A 23,138-nucleotide genomic window follows, 5' to 3' on the forward strand; every position below is an offset into this window, starting at 1 on the left:
TAAATCCTAAAACTTCTGATTCTTTCTTCCTTTTTACTCAGATTAGAACCATTTAAAGATATGCAAATTAGTGTACATTTGTTCTAATTCTAATGTGATTTACATGAACAATTAATTGATGGTCAAGGAGGACAGCCATGTAGTGAAACCTGTTAAATGGCAGTATAATATCGTGCATTTTTTTTAAATTTTACTTGTTGGATCACCACAGCAAACCACATTCACACTTGGTAAATATACCAATCAAAGCTAGGTACTCAAAGAATGAATCAGAACAGTCAAATCTATTTTTGAGAAAATGTTTCACAATTTTTTTTTATACTTTTTATTGACTTTGAAACATGCCCTCTACATACGCAAATGAATACGATTTTTCAACAATAATGCAATATATTACAGCACAGCTACAGCTAAACAAGACAATTGCTAAATTTTTGGAAAATAACTTTTTTTTTTCAAATTGAATTCCAGGACTTTCAATCATGGTATACAAATAATTCATGTCTGATTTATCTCCAAGGGCAGCGTAAACAAAGTATAGCCATAAAAGTATGTACAAAAATACTGTTACAAATACACATTGAAATCTTTCAAACAGGTTGCAAAAAGTACAGGAATAATATAACCAAATTTAAATAGGGAAAGAAAACACTGATAAAGCTATTAATTTACTATTAAGAACCAATCAATGTATCTCTACAAATGTACTATTACAGAGAGTTGACTGGCTGTTCTGAGAAGAAAAAAAAAAACAATTATGTGGTAGGACAGTCAAAATGCAAATTAGTAACAGAGTAGTGAAATTAAATACATTTTGACAGAAAATAGACCAGCATTTTCCAGAAACTAAATTATTTTTTTGTTTGTCATAGTAGCAATTAAACTAGTGTAAGATAGAAGTGTAATATACTTTTTCCAAATTATCTTTATTAGATCAGAGTGTATCAAACCATCTAACTGCCAGCATATTGCTACTGTAGTACATGTTAACTTGTGACACTATTACTTTTGGGGAATTTCTCCAAAATGAATTATGACTGATCAATATTTTAAAGATTCTGCATATAACATGCAATTTTACTCTAGGCTTCTGTCACTGCATCAACAGTTTCTAAATTACCAGTATATTGATCAGAATTTACCAGTACCCGGTAGTCGATATTTTCCCAGAAAACGGGCATTCAGCTCCAGTTTTCAAGTCTGTTTTATGAAAATTAATTGACGGCATCAGTTTCAAACCTCTAAATATACATTTGTTGGTGAGTCGCATCACAGCAGCATTCTTGTAAACCCTTGGCAATTGGGCAAAGATCCCCACAAAAGACACAATTTGTAAAAACTTGTCTTTTGAAAATAAAAGCAGTTTACATTAACTGTGACATCTGTGCTAAACACTCAGACCTCTCCCATGACTTGTAGAGGTAGCGGATATAATGTATATATGTGCTTTCAAATTTGTATATTGTACAAGTTCCATTTATGCATAAGAAAAAAACTATTCTTGGTTGTTGGCAAGAATTTTCATAAATTAACAAGCCCAAAAAGCAAAGATAACTGTGGGAAGTCACAAAAAAATGAGTCTTTTGTAAAGTTGCATCTCGTGCATTTCCAGCTGACAACACTGTCATGAAGTCGTTAAGTGACGTATCCATGCATGACTACACTGTTTGCGATACTTGTAATAAACACAGTCATCCTGAAATATGGTACACTAAATGGAAGTTGAAACAAAATTTCCCACACTGTATTAAAGGTAGATATTTGATAAACAGATAATACTGGAACCGATTTATAATAAATAGTATCAGCATTAATTCATTAATTAATGTTGCCCGCCTGCACTGCTTAACCCTGCCTGCACAAGAACCAATCTGGCTTTAATTCTGCTATAATTGCACACAAAATTTATTTTATTAATATATCCAGCTGGCTATAGAACAACCCCCCTCCCCTCCCCTCCCCCTCTCTCTTCAATCCCTCAAAGATAACACAGTATGGAATCACCCAACAACTCTTACTTGAATGAACTGTTTAATAGAGTGGGGTAAAACATAAGATCAATTCAACAGTAACATCGAAAACAACTTCAAATCCTCTTCATTTTCACTACCACTATCCAGACAACCTAGTTTTTTGTTTTTAAGCTCTTTCTTTTAAGAAATATGTACATGAAGATATAAAGTGACAAAAAGTAATATTTGTCCATTTAAATACTTTAAAAAAATATGCAATAGTCCCCTCAGGCACCACAATCTGCACCCACACTGTTTTCATAACCACTGCCTCAACAGTTTACTTTAAATGTAAAGTTCCAAAGATATTCTCCCTCCCTAGAAACTAAAAAATAATACATTCAATTTACTTTGAAACGTTCATCTTCCTGAGTGTGCAGAACCATTCTTGCAACATTTCTTTTTATTATAAAAAAAAGGGGAAACTTTCAGTGTGTGTTGTTTCACTCTGTTGCGGCGCTTGTTTTTTCTTGATCTTGTGGAGTAGGGGCCGACACCGTTGTGGGTACTTTCTGTTCAGAGTTCCAGGGACTTTGATTTGAGTTTTCAAACTCTTCGTCACCATCTATGCCATTGGTTGCATCATACTGGGTATTCTGTAGTCTGGTGATTAGCCTTTCGTCTTCTTCACCAAACTCACCGCCCATCAGTGAGGGCTCCCCTACGACCATGACGTCCTGCTAGAAAGTGGAAACAGAAAAACAAATCCAAGTCAATTGCAATGCCCCTAATGTGTATTCATGTATCAAGGATTACAAAGACTGAGAAAGAAACAAACTGTTGGGTTTGATTCCTTCATGAATTCTACAAGCAAAACATGGCATGTGTATCAAATTCTGTTATCAGTGCCTACTATTCTGTGAGCCACATTTCTGGTTTGTTAAATTGATAATGTCAAAAAAACAACCACACAGAATGAAAACGGAAACAACTCAATTTTAAAATGAATGTAAACGCCATGTTTATGTTTGCAAAGCATTGTGGGTGGAAACAAAGTAAAGCACATACTCAACAAACATTGTGGTAAACAGTTGATTAAGATTGAAACAGGTCAAAATATCCCTACTGCAGTAAAATTATCCACTGCAAACATAAATGTGATTTTCTGAGTTCATAAGCAAATGTACTTTTAACAGAGCAAATAGAGTAGTGCAGCTGCATGCATGTCCCTGACAATTTATGAAAGAATAGTCGGTAAATTGTTGTACTTTTTTTTCTTTAGCACTTGTTCAATACATGTTGTATTCCACACGTCTTTATAAAGTTTTGTGCAATTTATATTGTGTAGGTATATACTCCTGTTGCATTCTCAGACTGATATAAATTGGGCCTACATATCCTAAAGTCTGTAACACAATCTAACACAAATACATGACATCCCTGTAGACAACACTAGTTGGTACACTCTACCCACAATGCAATGCACACAATATGACATCAATCTGAAAAGTGTTTCCACCTGTATTTCTTGAAACATAACAACCGGACACAACACCTTATTTTCCACGATCTGAAGAGTTTAAATTAAAGACAGAATTTGATACAAAATGGCAGCGTGATGGCTAGAAAGCTTTGGCCTGAGAGCTTCCATCTGTATGCCCCCTTAGGTCCTATCTAACAAATAAGAGCAGCATGGGACAGGAGAAACAAAGGATCATGGGTAATTTCAAGCAATTGTTTCAGAAAATACAAACCCTGTGGCCTTTGAGAAAATGTTTTGTTTTTTTTGTGGCCAGGGGAGTGTTGACTTTGTCAGCAGGAGCTGCGAGTTTATCAGGAGCATACAGAAAGACTCGTCATAACCAGATCGTCAATTCTAGAGTAAGCCAAACAGTTTTCTATGGTGGAATGTGCTCTCATTAACATACATAGGACCACAAACATTCTAGCCTTTTAGTCGTTTTTTTTTCACCATTTTTTATTTTTATATTTTTTTGTGTTTTTTTTGTCATGTTCCAGTTATAAATAAAAAGAATTGGAGAAAACTGCTGACTTAGCCTTACATAAATTAAAATCAAAACAGATGAGTAGTAAGTAACGAGGAGAGAAAAGTATGATTTGAGAAAATAAACCCCAGAAAATAAAGAAATCAAAAGAAAATCAGGAAATAAAAAGCAAACCGTTCGGATAAAATGAGGCAGAAGACACTCAGAACACAACAAAAATGAAATAAACCTCTAAAGGCCTGTTTTAAAGCTTTCACATTGTGCATAAAGTGGTGATTGGCAAATACTAGTACAGTGCTCACAGTGAAGAAAAGATGTGAAAGCGTTAAAACAAATAAAACAAAAACTGAGAAAATAATAAGACAACAAGGGTAGGGGATGCATACAGTGGTAACACTCTCAACCTGAGAGGTGAGGGGGAAGTTGCCCGGTGACTTATTCTTCTTCCCGCCTGCGCCTTGATTCGAAGCAGAATGAGGTGGCATGTTGTTACCCGAGGGAGTGCTGCCACTCGTTGCTGATGACTTTCGCTTTCTCCTTTTACTCGGTGGTCGACTGTTCTCTGTAAGTGAGGAAAACAGAACACATATTTGGCTATTTTCTCTCTTAGAGTAGACTCATTTTATATCAAAAAATTTCTATAATTTACCAATATTTCTATATACATGTATAAGGTAATTTAGTTTCATGTCAGTCACGACATAAAAAAAAATCACAAAAAATCTGATCAACAGAACAATAATGAGATAACGTATCAATGCAGTGCAGAACGCATGTTCTGTGGGTGTTCAGGATGAATGGTAGTGAGCACAGCCAAAATAATACAATCCTACTTCTAGTAACACCTGAAATCATCTACCTAACAAAATGTCAAGGTCAAGTAATTGCCAATGACAAATTCTGGTACTAAAATTTTAAATAAATAATACCAAATGATGATAAAACTACACTCTCAAAGTTCAACATTCAACAAAAATAATTGGTACACTATGTTAACATGAACTAATTTCATAAATCAGTGAACATACATGTATAACAAAACACATTTCAAATCCTTGAAGAATATTTAAACAGTATGTATCGATCTTAGTTTGAAAAAAAATAATACATTTGCCTCCTACGTGTTATTAGCTTCAACAAGTTAAAATATATTAACCATACCATATAGAAATGCTTCGACCATAAACTTTAAACCTAAAATTCATAACTTTCTACAGACATTATCGTTCACACAGGAGCCATGTGACCACCTTTCATTTGACAGTTTTTCGCAAAATCCTGATCCAGCCCTAATCGCACTAGTCCATTTGTAGACAAACAATAAGAAGGCGATATCAAAAAGTGAGTGGCTATAAAGTTGAAAATTTTAACAACAAAAAATAAATATATGGACAACAGTTTCAGTGGCTGAATGGCACTTGTGCAATGCCAGTGAATGTACATCAGAGCGGCTCCATATTCAGGATATGCCTTACCTCTCATTTTGTGTTTTCCTTTTGCTATGTAAGTGTCACCCGGCGAAAAGTCTTGCAAATTATCTACAAGGCCAAAAAGGGGATAGGAAGGTTGGCAAGGTTCGCATGTTTGCTCATAAATTGACTTTTTCTTTCTTTAGAAAAAAAAAGGACAGAAACATAGGTCACATGACTCCTTTAGAGTATTTCTGATTTGCTCTCATTTGCTTGGAAAACTTAGTTAGGGGGTTTCACACAAGGGGTGTTCGCAAACAGGAAATGGTGCAGTATTCATATGAAGGTTCAGGGGAAGGTACGTACAAAGGAAAAAATCAAAATAGCAAAATTTTAGTGCCAGAATTTTGTTTTTAATGTTTACCTTTTTTTTAAACAAAAACGTGATGAAATTTGATGGATGAAAGCAAGGCAGAAACAGGCTTCATGAGCCATGTGTCAACACATAACTAAACTAATCAGCTAAAGCTACAAAAATATTATTAGTATGCAACACAAACACAAAAAATAAATAATAAAAATAGTTTAGTTTGTTAAACTAATTATTTTACACCAATTACAAATTATCATTTTCAAACAAAACATTACTATATGATGGCGGCAGAGTGAATTGGAATTGGCTGTAATGATGATGATGATGGCAGTGAATTGGCTGTCATGACGATGATGATGACACACATAAAACAAACACACACACACACACTCATTCATTCATTCATTCCTTTTTTCATTCATTCATTCATTCATTCATTCATTCATTCACACATTGACAATTTTAGATACTTCTGTGCTTGTTTAGAATGAAATGCATTTCACCTTATAACCCTTTTGTTTTAACAACCAAAGCCTGTTAATACATTTCCTTTCTCTCACAATCCACACCACACACTAGAGGGCAGTATTACCCAGAAGTCTACACAGCATTCTTCCAGAGAACAAGATAGACAGTAACATTTTATGCAACAAATATTTTTCCTTATTTGTGAAAATTGAAAAATATTGTAACAGTAAAACTTTCACTGAGGTCCTAAATACAGGGAAATCAGAATGTTAAGTTTATCTGCTTCACCTGCTTTGTCAAATTAAAGAAAAATTTGCAAAGTAAACAAAGTAAAACTGTGGTTGCTTGAATTTGTTTTTATAAGATGAAATCCTGCATTAAAATGGATTACATTAAATAAAGTGACACTCAATTGGTTCTCTGCAAGAATGCTGTATGCAGGCACAGAAAAAAAGAAAAAGACAGACAGACAGACAGACAGACAGACAGACACACACACACACACACACACACACACACACACACACACACACACATACACAAACAAACAAACAATGAATACCTGGTGGTGCAACCATTCTTTGCCATTTCTGGAAGAGTGTCGTTTTAAGACAATCTCTAGGACTAAGGCTGTAAGCTTTATGCCTTGACATCAACTCTTGCATTGGTTCTAATATCACACACAACTGACAGAGGAAAACAGTAAAAATTGTCATTAATTTCACACTATGATCAATGCATTGTGAGCAACATTACCCACATTTCAATTTTCATAAAATATTCATGTATAAACAAAAAGAACAAATGTAATCCAGTAAAGTTTTTCTTTAACAATGGGTTATTATATTTTATTCAAAATAGAGTCAGTATTTACCCTAAATGATAACATTTTTGCCAATACATGTAATTGGTTGCAACATTTTGTACGTTTTAGTGTATTTTTCAATAATTTCTTTGTTAATTTGGGTCAAAATTTTCAACTATCAACAGATATTTATTAGAATTGTTTAAAAACTTATGGTAAGATTATGAGAGTTTATTTTGTGAAAGGTGCTACTGTATTCTACACAGGTGAGGTCATTGCAGAGTACATCCATTAATGTACAAATAAGAAATAGTTGAAATATAAACAAAGTACAAAACAATGGTTTCTTTAGCTGTTTGACCTTAAATAAGATTTTGAGAAACCGAGTATCAACTTATTTCTCAAGAACTGCATCAAAATTGAATCAAATGTCATTTTATGATTTTATATGCCTATTATAAAAAAAGAAACAAATGAAAGTGAATATGATAGAACAGTGTTGACAATGGGCCAAGAAAATAAATTCGTTTTTTTTTTTCTTTTATAGATGACATTTTACAGCTGAACTTTAGGACGTCGCCACGCATGTTTACGTTTTGCTCGCTTGCTTGTCGTAGTGGGTGGTTGATTGACAAGATTTGGTTGTTTGCATCCAAAGATAAAATGATGGCGTTGTTTACTGTGGATGTTATTATATATACATGTATATGTCCCTGTTAATAAACCAACGTATGGGTGACGTTGTCACAACAGATAATAAGCCAGTGTAGATGAGTGAGGAACATTTATCATCAGATATTCGCTATTGGCAAAAATGTAAACAAATGACATTACAGTGCGACGGCCTATAGTTAAGTTCATAGCTCAGTCTACAACTTAAAAGGCTATGGGATTTGTCAACCCACATCAATGCAATTCAGCTAGTATAGTCAGACAGCTAAATAAACCCACACAAATAAATAATAGAACCCATGCTTCACTAAACAATTCCATGGCAATACTGATATACTGTAAATTACACATTTTGTTGTAAAGAATTTCCGAATTTTGAAGATGTTCATGAGAACAATATTAAACAAAACTCCTTGTGACTTTAGACTCCAACGAAATTTCAACTGCTACAAAATTTTGCAATTTTGACTGACTAAAAAAGTGTTGTTTTTTTTTAAATGTGCCTTTTGCAAAATTAATGCGGTTTACAGTATCGTTGTTTTAGGCTAGCATTCTTCAACTAGAAAAGGAAGCATCCATCGTTTAACTGCTGATGACAATTCACAATGTTCAGGAAACAGCAATTTAAAAAAATAAATTCCATTTTATAAAGATAAAAGTAGTTGCCAGTGGAGATATTAGCTCAGTTACGGGTGGTAAATACATTGTAAAACACAGAAGAGCTATAAAAGCCTTACCCGGAGGTAGTTTAGAGTGTAGTTTGTGAAACCAAGTCTGGTCACATTTTTGGACATGTGCTCTAACATGTGAGGATCCTGTGTGTGGTACTGCAAACATGTACACACGTGGAATTAGAATAATAGCGACAAATAATAGCTATCACTGGGGTAGAGGGCAATGGCCGTGGGGGGCATGGGCAGAACGGCACAGGAGGGAAGTGAACTTGGAAAAAGCTTACCCGGAGATAATTTAAAGTTTGGTTGGTAAGTCCCTGCCTGGTGATGTTCTTGGATAGCTGTTCTAGCATTTGAGGGTCTTGTGAGTGATACTGAAAATATGCAGGCATGCAAAAATTGAGAACAAAATCACATGGATTGAAAAAGAAGGTGTGTGAGGGATGTCAGTGTCCAGTGCACATGAGTTCAGCTAATAGGTGCCACACCCCTTGTTCTTATATATAAAGAAGGGAATTTTGACACAGGGATTTCATAAACTACTTTAAAACACATCTTTTAGCTAGCATGTCATTTTAGCTAATTTAGCTAACCTGTAATTTCGCTAATTCAAGATGTCGCTGATTTAGAATAAAGTATATTCTCACGATGAGATTATTGGCATTTTAGCTAAATTGAGATTTTGTAAATTCATGTATTTAGTCAAATTTGCTAAAATGACATGTAGCTATTTCAATGTGTTTCACAGTATTCACTGTGACAAGATAGTTAAAGTTATAGGTAAAAACATCCGAAATAGTATTTGTATTTTAACCAATATTTCATTTGAAATAGATACCAGAGAAAGGTTCAACACATGGGGTAATCATAACGTCATTATTTCCATAGTGTGGGTACCCAACTTTATATTTGTTTTTTGTTATTTATTTGATAGAACCTTTCGTTCAGCCAAATAACAAGAATTCACAGTGCTTTTAAATTGACTTCATTTTCACTAGTTAGCCATGGCCAACAATTATGAAAATTTTTACTTCAATATGAAAAACAAAATGAAATGCATGGCACCAATAACTGCTCAGTCCCCGGACACTGAATAAAGGTAGACACACGAAGTATTTACATATCAATATACTATATATACAGGTTACAACATTACAGCACATCTTCAGGGTGTGTGAGATATACAAATCTTGCTTGTACCCACAATGCAATATTGTACGCATATATGCCTGGTATACCCAATAGGTTCACTACACATTTATAACCAGAGAACGTAATTCAATTCAATGTTCACAATTTTTTCCACAAAGCATATAATTTCATTTGACAGCGCCCTCACAGTCAGACCCTAACTTCAACTGGTTGAGGGCGCCTTTGTACTTTGTACTTGTACAACAACATAATTCAGGCCACATTGAAATATTTGAACACAGTTGGGAATAGGTTTGCGCATTTCTCTGATCACAGCGGTCATCCAGGGTTAGTCTACTTCACGTCAAACTATTCAAACGAAAAAACAATTTATAATCATGCAACATGCAAAATGATCAGAAAAATAGCTTTCCATTTTTTTTTTTAATATGTCACAATAAACCAAAATTATTTGAGCATTACAAAATTCCAAGAAAAAATAATTGATTTTGGAATTTTTATGGCAACAAAAGGAAACAAATCTGATTCATGTAGAATTATAAGTTTTGCGCACAAAAAAACAACGTTGCTTAATTCTTCTGACTTCAGTGTAATTAAAAATTCATGACACATCGCTCGGCAACTAACTGTGTTCCCTTGGCAACAAGACATTGTGACAAAAATAGACTAGACAGAAACAATCCCGAACAAAAATTGCTGCAATATTATCATACTAGAAATATGATTGTGTTGTTAATATATAAACAAAATGCAAAATCTGCAAGAAAATTTTCTTATCATGACCTAAATCAGAAATATATTTGCAATTTATATTAACCTTTCTAAACCTTTGAACTGCTTCCATTTTCGCATAGGCTAATTGATTTTTTTAAATAGGACTCGCTTTCTATCCAACAAAAAAAGTAAAGGTCAAGAGGTCACATTTTTCAAACATTTCAGCAAAAATACAGTTTCTTTGTCTATGAAAATAAATTTTATATATGATACTTCATTTGTTTTGATTCTCCCATTTAATGATGCCTAGGCTCAAAGTTACAATGAAAAAAAAAAGGTTCTCCATGCAGTTTCTTAACAACTACCATAAACATATCAAACATCTTGTATATTTACAGATGGCTCAAGATGATGCATTCAAAGTGCATTGTGGGGAATTCTACGGGCAAACTGGAGAGATGAATTATGTAAGGGTTTATACATGCAATGAACAATATTGGAGTTGACGCAAACTGACCTGCATTGCTATGACGCTCCGTGGTATCAATTCCCTGTGTTGTCGTATTGCAAAATGCCAGGAACGTATTCTCATTAGGTCATCAAATGTGAACTCCAAAACTAATCGTCCTTCTGTACAAACCTAAGGAAAAATAAGCCAAACTGCCATTATTTATCATTGAATCGAACTATTTCATGAAAATGACAAGAATATTTGAAGAATATGCAACAAGTATGACAGATGAAGAAGAATTGCAGAAAAACAAAGTACAATGTTTATTTCACAAAACAAATTCCGTTTGTAAAGAAAGGAAAAATTCATGAAACTTTACAGCAGTGGAAGGGTGTTTTTTGTTTGTTTATTTAGAGTCACTTTTTTTTTTTCCAATGACTTTTTGCAATATTTTGTAAACAAATTAAATCTATTATTTAACAAAACAGTAAATAACAGATGTCTTACCTTTGTAAACATAGGTTTACCATGATGCGTTATCATGGTTGCTTGATCACAATCTAACGTAATTGTTGTGTTATGAAAAGACTCCTTAGGGTGCTTAAGAATATAATACAAATCAGTCACTCCCCCTTCAAATATACTTCGAAAATAGCGAGGTATAAGCGTCCTACCAATTGCTGTTGAACAAAATAAAGAGCGGATAGCACACTAATGACTGTTTTTCATAAAGTTTTAAAAACACTTGATAAAAAAGATGAGCATTATTTATTAAGTCATGTCCATAATTACCTTGAAATACAACTCCAATAAAAATGCACATAAACCAACAAACTTATTCAGTGTAAGCTGGATAATTAAAATAGGAGTTATTTTGACAGCTCTGTTATTTATGCATGTGCATGCATTGCAAATAGAGCAAATATGGTAAATTTCACAGCAGGGCAGCAGCCAAGAAACATTTTATCAGTATTTAAGTTTACAGCTCAGTAGTTTAAAGTCAAAAACAATTTGGTAATGCAAATATTTATTTAAATCTATTCAGGCCAGATGAACACACTTGTAAATGCCATCTGATTATTACTCAAAGATTAATAAGGAGCATTTACTTAATAAGTTTCAAATTTTATATAGGGTGTAAAATGGCTTGATTTTACTAAATATGATAATACCATATTTTCAATAGAAGTGTATAATAAACCCAAAATTGCATGAATATTAAATCATTGAAATGTAGCTTATTTTGATAAAATAAACACCTCTGTTATTTACATAAAAACATATGTTACTAATAAAGTAATTATGGCAGTTTACTTTGTTCAATACTGCTACACAATATTAATACATGATAAATATAGAGGGAAGTATAGATGTATGGGTTCAAATTTTGAAAGTGAAAGCCCCCCACAGTACTTCATATCACAATGGCTAAATTTATATTTACTTGCAAAACAGAGCAACGTCTCAGGGATGAATACAAACAAATGTTTATAATGATATCATGTGTTATCTGGACAATAAAAATGACTTTGGTAGACATTGAATTGCTTACTACATGTACATGATTGTTTAGTATGGAGTATGGTCTTTTGTAAAAATGCTTAGAAACATGATTTGATGATTATGTAATCCTAAAACCAGGAGCAAACTTAGCAGTTGACAATGTTATTTATGAGGATCTTACACAGTATCTGATTGAACAATTATTACAAGAACACCAATGACAGGATTAAACTAAATGTGGCGGTATTTCTTATTTAAACTTTATTATTTTTCATCCCGTTCTGTTGTATGCATTATGATGTATGTTATAACAGACTGAATTATGGCAAAAAAACACATGAAATTTACCATTGCAATCTATGAAAGAATGTGAAATCAGCGAGTGACATATATTGATTCCAATATAATAGGCTACATTGTTGCTACATTTGACATCAACATAGTGTTTAGACATAAGTACAACACAAAATTTCAGAATCACATAACATGTGTGCGTAACATGGTGAAATACATTGATAGAAAATCCTATTACTTTTAATGTACAATATTTGCTCCAATAGTTCAAGACAGTAATTCAGGGTTTGCGCTAGTGTCTCAGCAACCGAGTCCCACTTACAAAATTTTAAGTAATTGAAATTTTACTCTGGATAACTTTATTAGAGATTAGACCCCAGCATGCCTGAAAAACTGGGGTCCCTCTTCAATAATTGGAGTCCGGGAAGCAAAATATGGGGTTAACGCAATCCCCAAGTTGTGTATGCACTTAAATAAATTACAGAGATGTGTGTTTGGTTGAAATCAGTAATATTTTAATGATTCAAGACAATAAGTCATGACAGAAATTGTTATTTCAAATAATGTATTAATTTTCTCTTGCTAGAGATAGTTGCATCATCATTTGGCAACTTTAGTTTTCAAGTCCATATTTGTATTTGACTGAATTGAACTTTGAAGACACAAAATATGTCTAGGCACGTTGAAGAAATGGCTAAAGACGCATAAAATAAAACAAACATGGTCACCTGTCGTCCAATTTTAATCAAATTATAAAACATCATGCCAAGTTTGAATAAATTGGGCCAAGCATACCTGAGAAACGGTTAATGACATGGTCAAATGTTTATTTTTAGTAGTTTTTGGGAAACCAGTCAAAGGTCAATGAAATGAAAAATAAATCAAAGTGCATATACTAATATGACTTAATGTCCCACAAATATAGACTATCAATATAATCGTCTTAGCTGTTTCAACAACTCAAAAATATTCACTAAAATTAGAGAATACAAGTTATCATCACAAAATCTGACAGAAACCCACACAAAATACCTTCCAGGAAAGTATCAAAGCAATATGGCTATTGCTTTTCAGAAGAAATAGAAAATTTGAAGTTGACAACTACACACATGTAGCTCCATTCTGTCAACAATGGAGGTAAAAAAAGGTAAGCACAAGTAAACTCAAAGTTTAGGTTTGGAAGCTTATTATTATCCCTTGATTTAAATAGACCAAATTCGACACACAGACACCAGCTAGCTTGTTTTTATCAATATTACACAGTAAAATAATTGGACCGACCTTTGGTATTTATGAATCGCACAAACACGCCATGCTGAGACATGTACAAATTATGGCAGCTTTTTTTTTGTTCCAAAATTGAGGCAATTGCTGATCTTCGGAGTGAGTCTTTTGTTAGAGTTTGTGAAAAGCTAAGCAGAATAGAAGTAGTCATGTGACTCATATGTGACTAACAGTAACAATGTTGGAATATTCAAATAAAATATGTTTGTTTCTCAAAAAATCTATTCATTTTTTTTTGTAATCGAACATTCAAATTTTTATTTTGATAAATTTCCATGATTTCTCGATTTAAAAATATTCACGATGATGAAATTTTGCAAAATTCAGTGAAATGTTTACAATTTATGAAAATTTGACTTACAATATTCATAATTCTAAGGGTTTAAAAATATCTGCTATTTCTGACTCATTTTGCAGTCCATGAAAGACAATGAAATAGCCATAATTGACCGTACATGTATGTGGAAATGCCTTATGCGAAAAATTGGTAAATTATGATTACTAATGTGATTCAAGTAGATATACGGTCTGATAAAACAAAACGTGATTTTTTTCAAAAAAATCTACATCAGTTCTGATTCAGTTCAGCCTAGATAAGTTAAAAATAGATGAAATTTACAATACCACTTCAAAACTGCTGACCAGATGTTAGTACAGAAAATATTTCTTATAGAGACAGGTTTTCTATATTCATCTACTGTTTCATTGTTATAATTGTTACCCCAACCTTGAACTTTCCAAAGAGAAAAAAAATTAACCATGATGATTTTAAAGCTGTTAATATTAATAGCAAGTTTACTGCTTTGCTGTATGAGACAAAAGACAAATGATTTAATCCAAGTAAGCCATAAAAATGGACACAATTACCTCAACCCGATCAACAAAATATAATCCTGAGGGATTAAAAAAGCGAATGAATAAATATATGTGAAAAATAGACATTAAAACCAATGAGAAGACTATATTCTTACAAGATTCAGGAAAATTGTAGAGCAAATTATAAAATTATAGGATAGATGGAAACATGGATGACATGCTGTTACAATCTTGTAATGGGATTAACATTATACGCATGTATTAGATGTAGCATAAAGATATGGTGTGTTTTACTTTTGGAGCCAATAGAAAATGTTGGATAAAATATAAAATTAGGATTTCATAAAGCCGACGAAACACAGTATGACCAGTTGACTATGATTGGAATACATGTGAATTTTACAGTATGCAAGCTGATGTCAACAATTATCTCAGTCGCTGTCTCAGTCATCAAGACTGAACATATTTATGATTCGTCATTGACCAATTGCTTTCTGGAATATTATAAGGCACAATTGTCGCCGTGTCCGAGAACTCACAAGGCAATGGTACAGTAGCCTATACATGTAATAAGGTAAACAAGGAGTTGACCATACACTAAAGAAACAAATTACAAAAACTGGAGAAATTTGTGTACAAGACAAAATTAAAATTAAATTTATTAAGCATTATTGTAAATTACCCGTAATGACGGGTGCCGAGGGAGAATAAAGTATCGTAACCATAGACATATTATAACAAATGAATAAAATACAACTATCTACATCATGGATCTTGAATTGCCATGACAACCTATGAGGGTAAAAACTGAAGGTTTGTCAAGAGACACCTCAAGTGATTATGTATGGTAAGTGAGACTCCCTAGGCAGCTAAATATTATCTTTCATCCAATAGTGCAATTGCTTTGACTTTTAAATGTTACACAGACGGTGGGATTTGACTTGAGATACTAATTTCTTATTGTAAAAATAGCATGATGTCATTGTGTACATGTATTGTGTAGAATGCACAAATGTTATAATTTTAATACTTATTATAATCCAGATTGATACAATCTGAACAACAACACGTGTTGATATACTAAGGTGGCAAATCCCTGGTTTATTTACATGTTACAAAGGCACAACGGGGATACTATTACTAGGATAGCTACTCATTTTACACATTTTAAAATTGAAACATTTTAAATTCTCAGTGGGTCAATGAATTACACCTAACCTATGGTCGTGTTCAGTCAATATTTGATTACAAAAACTAAATAATGTGACGTATTGACGAGTTGGGAGAAGAGAAGCGTCTGAAACAAAGAGATGATAGTGACAAGGAATATCACTTACCGTATCTTTTTGGTCCATCTTCAAGACAGAATGATAACGTTAAACTGGCATCGTCTTCAAAAAATTCTGATGCAAACGCATCCCACCATAAATTATCACTCTCCTGCACCTTTGAAAAAATAAAACAGAATACGACACACTGAGAATTGGAGTGAAAAAAAAAACAGAAAGAAACATAACCAGTGAATTAACCATCTTAATTTGACATGAAGGGATTTTCTGATAACGTAGAAGTTATGCATGTTTTTTGAAAGTACTTAATTTTTTTTCTTCTAAATTTTTTCTTTTACATGTTTTCTACACAAGAATCTTTCTGTAGGATTCAGAAAAGCAAATTTCAACAGAGGTCTGCGGCTCTGTAAGTTTACAGATTTTAAAGTGTACGTGTTTTTTTTTTACCTGTAGTAAATAATACTACCTCGCATATTAGTTATTTATAACATTGCATAATTAATCTAGTAGACTGTTTGGATTATTACAAAATGCAACTAATATTTTTTTAATGTCTGAAGTGGTGTATATTAAATATTCAAGAACAGAGCCTGGCCTTGAGATTGTTTCATTCCTCTCTCAATGATGAATCATTTTATATCTACATAACACATACTACCGATACAAGTATAAACTGTTATCACCAGCAGTAATGCTCACAACTTTTATGATTTAACTCGCACAATGCCATCATTTTCGTAATTTCTTCAAATTTTAAACCAACTGCACACAAGTTTCCATTCCATTCAGATCTTGATCAAAATTTGTTGGCAACTATTGTCAAAAATATTTTTTTTTCAGAAATTTAGTTCAAAATTTGTACAGGATGTTGAACCAACATTTTGGTGAAAAAAAATGATGGGATTCAGAATGTTAAGAAGCACGATGTGATTTCACTTCAAAACACTTTAGTTATTGGAAATGTGTCTATTGTGAAACTAAAGCATAGTCCAGTGGATATATATGCTAAAGCATTGTTAAAGTTCAAAACATCAGCTCACTAAGAAATGTTTCTTCAATTTGTAATCACCTGCAAAAGATGATGAAATATCCATGGTAACCAACTGTTGTTAATATTCTCAGAAATTTGCCTACTGACAATACAATTTTATTTTTGTTATCTAAAACATGATAGCATTATAAAATTACAAAGTCAAGCATATTTGTGGATGCACTATTCAAGTAGCTTCAACATTTCAAATATTTTAGTGAGATAAATTTGAACAAATACAATGTATGCATGAAGCAAATTTTGAGCTTTATTCATGACATCACAAATTTGACCATGGCCAAGCCTTTTATGGACATGAAACTACCAAATATGGGCAAATGATAAAAAAAGACAAAGGACAATATTTATTGTGAAATAAGGCAAACATTTATCAGCTGCAGAATAATACTTGAAATTAAATAAAAAATAATTTATTGCTTATAGTTTCTCCTTCAATCCCTCCCACACTGCACTGCTACCACTTATAGTCAGCCATGTTTTAAAAACTTGGCAATTTGCCAAGATCTACTACACAGAATTTCTGCCTGCATTGTAAATTTACATAAATGCCAGGCGCTACAACAAGCTTATGAAAGCATTCATAATTTAGAAAAACAATAACAGACAAAACATGACAGAATAATAAAATTAGAAGCAAGAAAGACAAATATAATTGGACTAAATTATGACATGCACATCTATTCAATTGATTCATTTACAGATTTCCACATTAAAATGATTGCTGTGAATTAACAAAAATATTATCCAGCGATCTTGTCACAAATATAACACAAAACATACAACACAAATTAATATTCATACTCCAAACAAAAATGCCAGCCTGAAACTGAATACCCACTGGTGTAATTCCATCTTGTAAAAATATATGTGTTTATCAACCATAATTTCATTAAACTTCTAACGAGTGGATAATACTACAGGTGCTAATGAACAATTGTTTTTTGAATTTTAAAGAAAAAATCTGTTTAGATGGTTAATTCAAACAAATTCAGTTCAGCAATATTAAATAATTCTTAGAATTATATACGCTAATTTTTTTCTATCTACGCCAATTGCTGACTAGCTTTTTATTTTTTCTTGATAAAAAAAATTTCAAATATCTTCAAATTTGGTTTAATTATCTTTTGAATGCTATACTTTCCCGGCCAAATTCTGGTGTAACAATTTCGCAAATTTATGTATGTATCAATATTTCTTAATTTGTAATCAAATTAGCATAATTTTTAAAAACTGCTGAAAAATTATGTAGATTCATTTTGCTAAGTTGATAAAAGCAGACTTGGTTCAAACTACTGTACATGCATGTAACCTTCTTTATAACTTTGCTTGCTTCGTTTTCAGAACAAAATTATAGTTGGTGTACTGGTATATTGTAAAAGGGTTAATTATTTACTGGGTTTTAATTTTGCTTATTTCGCTGATTAGAAAATGCGCTAAATTAAAACCCAGCATAGAACACATTAGCTAAATGATAAAACCATGACTTTAATACCCATTGAATATGCCTGAAATAGTAAATCAGCAATATTTAAACCCAGTGAAAATTAGTCATTTTACAATACTGTATTAGCTCTACTTGAAAGCACACAACAATAGAAGTACATATAAACCATTAATTGCATATGTTTAAATTAAAATATTGCTTTCCCCATAGAAACACCGTTGCAACACTATTTATAGAACAATACGGTAATTTTTAAAATAAGTTTAATTCTGTTAAAATTAGGACCACACTTTTAGGCAAATGAAAAAAAAGTTATATATTTGCTCTTAGTGCATGCACTTACTTAGGCAAGGCTGTGGTCAAAGTAAGAAGGATTTCAATGATTTATGTTTGGTTTATGTGTGCTTCAGGTTTCTCCCAAAGCCATTATAACAATATTCAGCGTAACAATAAATACAATAGAAGTGATTAACATATACTATTGTTATGCAAATTAGTTAATAATACAAGGAGATCACAGATGCTTATACATATATTGGAGATGCATGTCCCATAGTATAAATGCAGTATTATTGATAATGCCTTTTTATCACTTTTTACCAAAAATGACAAAAATATTCACCAAAATAGACAATTTGAGATTTTGACATGAAATGAACAAATCTTAGAAAGGACCATCCAAGGTACTTGCATATCAAATTTGAAAACATTCTGACTTGAGGTTTCGAAAAAGAAATTGAAATTGTAAAGTTGACAGCGACGTGTGATGACTTTTCGACAGCGGAGCTAAAAACAAATTTACTGTAAACTTAAACTTTTACTGAGGAGAATATTCGCTATATGGTTTACTGAGAATACTCAAGATAAAATACTACAGACAACTGACTGACTACTGACTAATGTAGAACACTGAATCAGAGAATTGGATGACTAAAATGCAGAGGTAGTTATTATTCATGAATAAGTAGTGACTTTAAATGAAGAAATAATCTAATCTTAGTTACAGAAAATGAAAACTGACGATGATGATGTACTCAGATTAGTTTCTACAACTGTTTTCATTTTAATTATACAGTGTAATTCACTGCAGTGATTATGTCCATTTCACTGGGTCATTACTTTAGACTATATGTATATTAATATCAATTATTAACACTGAAGGCAGTGCACAGTATCTAAACTAACTTGACAAATCAGTCCAAATTTCTGATGAAACATTTTTTCAGTTGAAACAGATGTTACAGAAATCAAATCACAGTTATCCTTAGTTCATGACATGAACTCAAATAAAACAATTACTGTATTATGTCAAATAAAACAATTACTGTATTATGTCAAATAAAACAATTACTGTATTATGTCAAATAAAACAATTACTGTATTATGTCAAATAAAACAATTACTGTATTATGTCAAATAAAACAATTACTGTATCATCTCAAATAAAACAATTACTGTATTATGTCAAATAAAACAATTACTGTATTATGTCAAATAAAACAATTACTGTATTATGTCAAATAAAACAATTACTGTATTATGTCAAATAAAACAATTACTGTATCATCTCAAATAAAACAATTACTGTATTATGTCAAATAAAACAATTACTGTATCATCTCAAATAAAACAATTACTGTATTATGTCAAATAAAACAATTACTGTATTATGTCAAATAAAACAATTACTGTATTATGTCAAATAAAACAATTACTGTATTATGTCAAATAAAACAATTACTGTATTATGTCAAATAAAACAATTACTGTATTATGTCAAATAAAACAATTACTGTATCATCTCAAATAAAACAATTACTCTATTATCTAAAATAGAAAGCTTAATTTTTTCATACTGAATTTATTTCGACTATCTGGAATTTACATTAGGCATGGTAATATTGTGAAAATTCTTACCATAAGCTTGAATAACACTCCATGATCAATTTACATAATACATGTACATACCCTTCCCACCTTCATTAAATAACATGTTCGTTCCTCACATAACATTCCCAACTTTACTTAACATGATCCCGTGTTATGTGTTCGGAAATAAATGTGTTGCATAAAAGTAAGGAACAGTTCTTTACTTTTATGCAACACATTTACTTCTTTAACATGTGCCCTTTCCACCCCAGTAAAAAAAAATTTCCCTCTCCCACAAGATCAAACTTCACCAAAGTTCCACTATCCCATGTGCAAAACAATTATTAGACGTTACTCCAGGGATGCCAGATAAAAAAACATTAAATTTGCAAACAATGGATTGTAAGCCACAACAGATCTAAAATGCCTAAGTTTAGAAAATCACACTAATACATATCAATAATTCATTTGCAATGCCATTAAATAAATACCACAGTCACACTGCAAATCGGGAAATTTATGGACAAGTCCAGAAGCTGTGGCTTGAATTCAATTGAGTAATTTGCAAATGACTTGAGACTGAAGACACTCTATTAACAGCCACCTTCGGTGACATAAATTATGGCATACATGCTTTTCCAGTCAACAATTCCCCAGTGAGCGGCTTCACCATTATCACACAAACATCTGTATGATAATTCTTAAATTGATACCAGACATCATTTTTGAGAAAAGTAGAAAATCTTTTGTTAAATACTGCCATACATGCTAAGCAATGCTTTGAAACATGTATCCTGATAATAATTAACATAAAAATATATTCATATGAGCAGTCTGCATGACATTCTGAAGTGTTGTACATTACACTTGTTCAAAAATTTCTCTCATTGAGTGATTATAATCGTTTAAACAACACCTTAAATTTGGCAACAAAAAATTTTGGTGAATCATTTTTCATTTTTTTTACATATTTCCCTGTAATTTTTTTTCACTGTGATATTTTAACCACGTTTTTTGGGCATGCTGTGAAACATGTCCTGTTAGCTGTAATTTTGATAATTTAAAAAAAAGTATATTCTCACAATAAGATTGTTGACACTTTAGCTGAATTAAGACCGTTAATTTAAACATTGAGCTAAATTTGTATGGAACTATTTTAATGTGTTTTACAGTATTGGCTAGGAGGTCTTGATGAAATTGGCTAGGGGGTCTTGATGAAAATTTGTTAGAGGGTCTCAATGAAAATGGGCTAGGGGGTCTCAATTCATCTTCTCTGAGAGCTTATTCAAGAAGCTTAGCAAGATGCATGATGGGACTAACAAGGTGAACCACAGTAAGCAGTATCGCATGCATTCATACTTCTCTCTTCATTCAATTTTATTAAATTGTCTCGGTGCTTAGCTGCCATATCTCAAGAGCTGGTCATCACTAATATGAAATAGTTCATTAACATTTATGATTTCATAACAGAACAGCATGTGCATGTTTACAACATGAAATAGCACAATTGCGACACATATACAATTAATTGTTTACAGGAGTATCGGTTACATGTATAGCCAGAATACAAGTACTGGTACTAACAGTTAAATATACAGCCAGAATACAAGTACTGGTACTAACAGTTACACATACTTCCAGAATACAAGTACTGGTGCTAACAGTTACACATACTTCCAGAATACAAGTACTGGTGCTAACAGTTACACATACTTCCAGAATACAAGTACTGGTGCTAAGAGTTACACATACTTCCAGAATACAAGTACTGGTGCTAAGAGTTACACATACTTCCAGAATACAAGTACTGGTACTAACAGTTATGCATACTTCCAGAATACAAGTACTGGTACTAACAGTTTCACATACTTCCAGAATACAAGTACTGGTACTAACAGTTTCACATACTTCCAGAATACAAGTACTGGTGCTAAGAGTTACACATACTTCCAGAATACAAGTACTGGTACTAACAGTTATGCATACTTCCAGAATACAAGTACTGGTACTAACAGTTTCACATACTTCCAGAATACAAGTACTGGTGCTAGCAGTTACATATACAGCCAGAATACAAGTACTGGTACTAACAGTTACATGTACTTCCAGAATACAAGTACTGGTGCTAACAGTTACATGTACTTCCAGAATACAAGTACTGGTACTAACAGTTTCACATACTTCCAGAATACAAGTACTGGTGCTAAGAGTTACACATACTTCCAGAATACAAGTACTGGTACTAACAGTTATGCATACTTCCAGAATACAAGTACTGGTGCTAACAGTTACACATACTTCCAGAATACAAGTACTGGTGCTAAGAGTTACACATACTTCCAGAATACAAGTACTGGTGCTAAGAGTTATGCATACTTCCAGAATACAAGTACTGGTGCTAACAGTTACACATACTTCCAGAATACAAGTACTGGTGCTAAGAGTTACACATACTTCCAGAATACAAGTACTGGTGCTAACAGTTACACATACTTCCAGAATACAAGTACTGGTACTAACAGTTATGCATACTTCCAGAATACAAGTACTGGTACTAACAGTTTCACATACTTCCAGAATACAAGTACTGGTGCTAAGAGTTACACATACTTCCAGAATACAAGTACTGGTACTAACAGTTACATATACAGCCAGAATACAAGTACTGGTGCTAACAGTTACACATACTTCCAGAATACAAGTACTGGTGCTAACAGTTACACATACTTCCAGAATACAAGTACTGGTACTAACAGTTACACATACTTCCAGAATACAAGTACTGGTGCTAACAGTTACACATACTTCCAGAATACAAGTACTGGTACTAACAGTTACACATACTTCCAGAATACAAGTACTGGTACTAACAGTTATGCATACTTCCAGAATACAAGTACTGGTGCTAACAG

General features: G+C 32.5%; 1 protein-coding gene across 5 annotated transcripts in view; it reads right to left on the reverse strand.

Moving 5' to 3' along the window:
* Window positions 1-285: 285 nt before the first annotated feature.
* Window positions 286-23,138, reverse strand: part of LOC100328985 (LIM homeobox protein cofactor) — a 56,338-nt gene continuing 33,485 nt past the window's right edge. The window contains exons 5-12 of one of the 5 annotated variants that reach the window (XM_085504523.1): window positions 15,911-16,013; window positions 11,184-11,356; window positions 10,743-10,865; window positions 8,644-8,733; window positions 6,771-6,894; window positions 5,434-5,496; window positions 4,345-4,520; window positions 286-2,692 (exon numbers count right to left, since the gene is read on the reverse strand). In XM_085504523.1, the coding sequence (XP_085360649.1) occupies window positions 2,456-2,692; window positions 4,345-4,520; window positions 5,434-5,496; window positions 6,771-6,894; window positions 8,644-8,733; window positions 10,743-10,865; window positions 11,184-11,356; window positions 15,911-16,013 (1,089 nt within the window). In that variant the 3' untranslated portion in view covers window positions 286-2,455. Of the gene's footprint in view, window positions 2,693-4,344; window positions 4,521-5,433; window positions 5,497-6,770; window positions 6,895-8,643; window positions 8,734-10,742; window positions 10,866-11,183; window positions 11,357-15,910; window positions 16,020-23,138 lie in introns of all 5 variants that reach the window. The other 4 variants (XM_085504524.1, XM_085504522.1, XM_085504525.1 and 1 more) reach the window with 4 other exon arrangements.

Source organism: Saccoglossus kowalevskii, chromosome 10 (genome assembly GCF_978046115.1).
Source record: "Saccoglossus kowalevskii chromosome 10, keSacKowa6.1, whole genome shotgun sequence".
NCBI classification, from domain to species: Eukaryota; Metazoa; Hemichordata; class Enteropneusta; family Harrimaniidae; genus Saccoglossus; species Saccoglossus kowalevskii.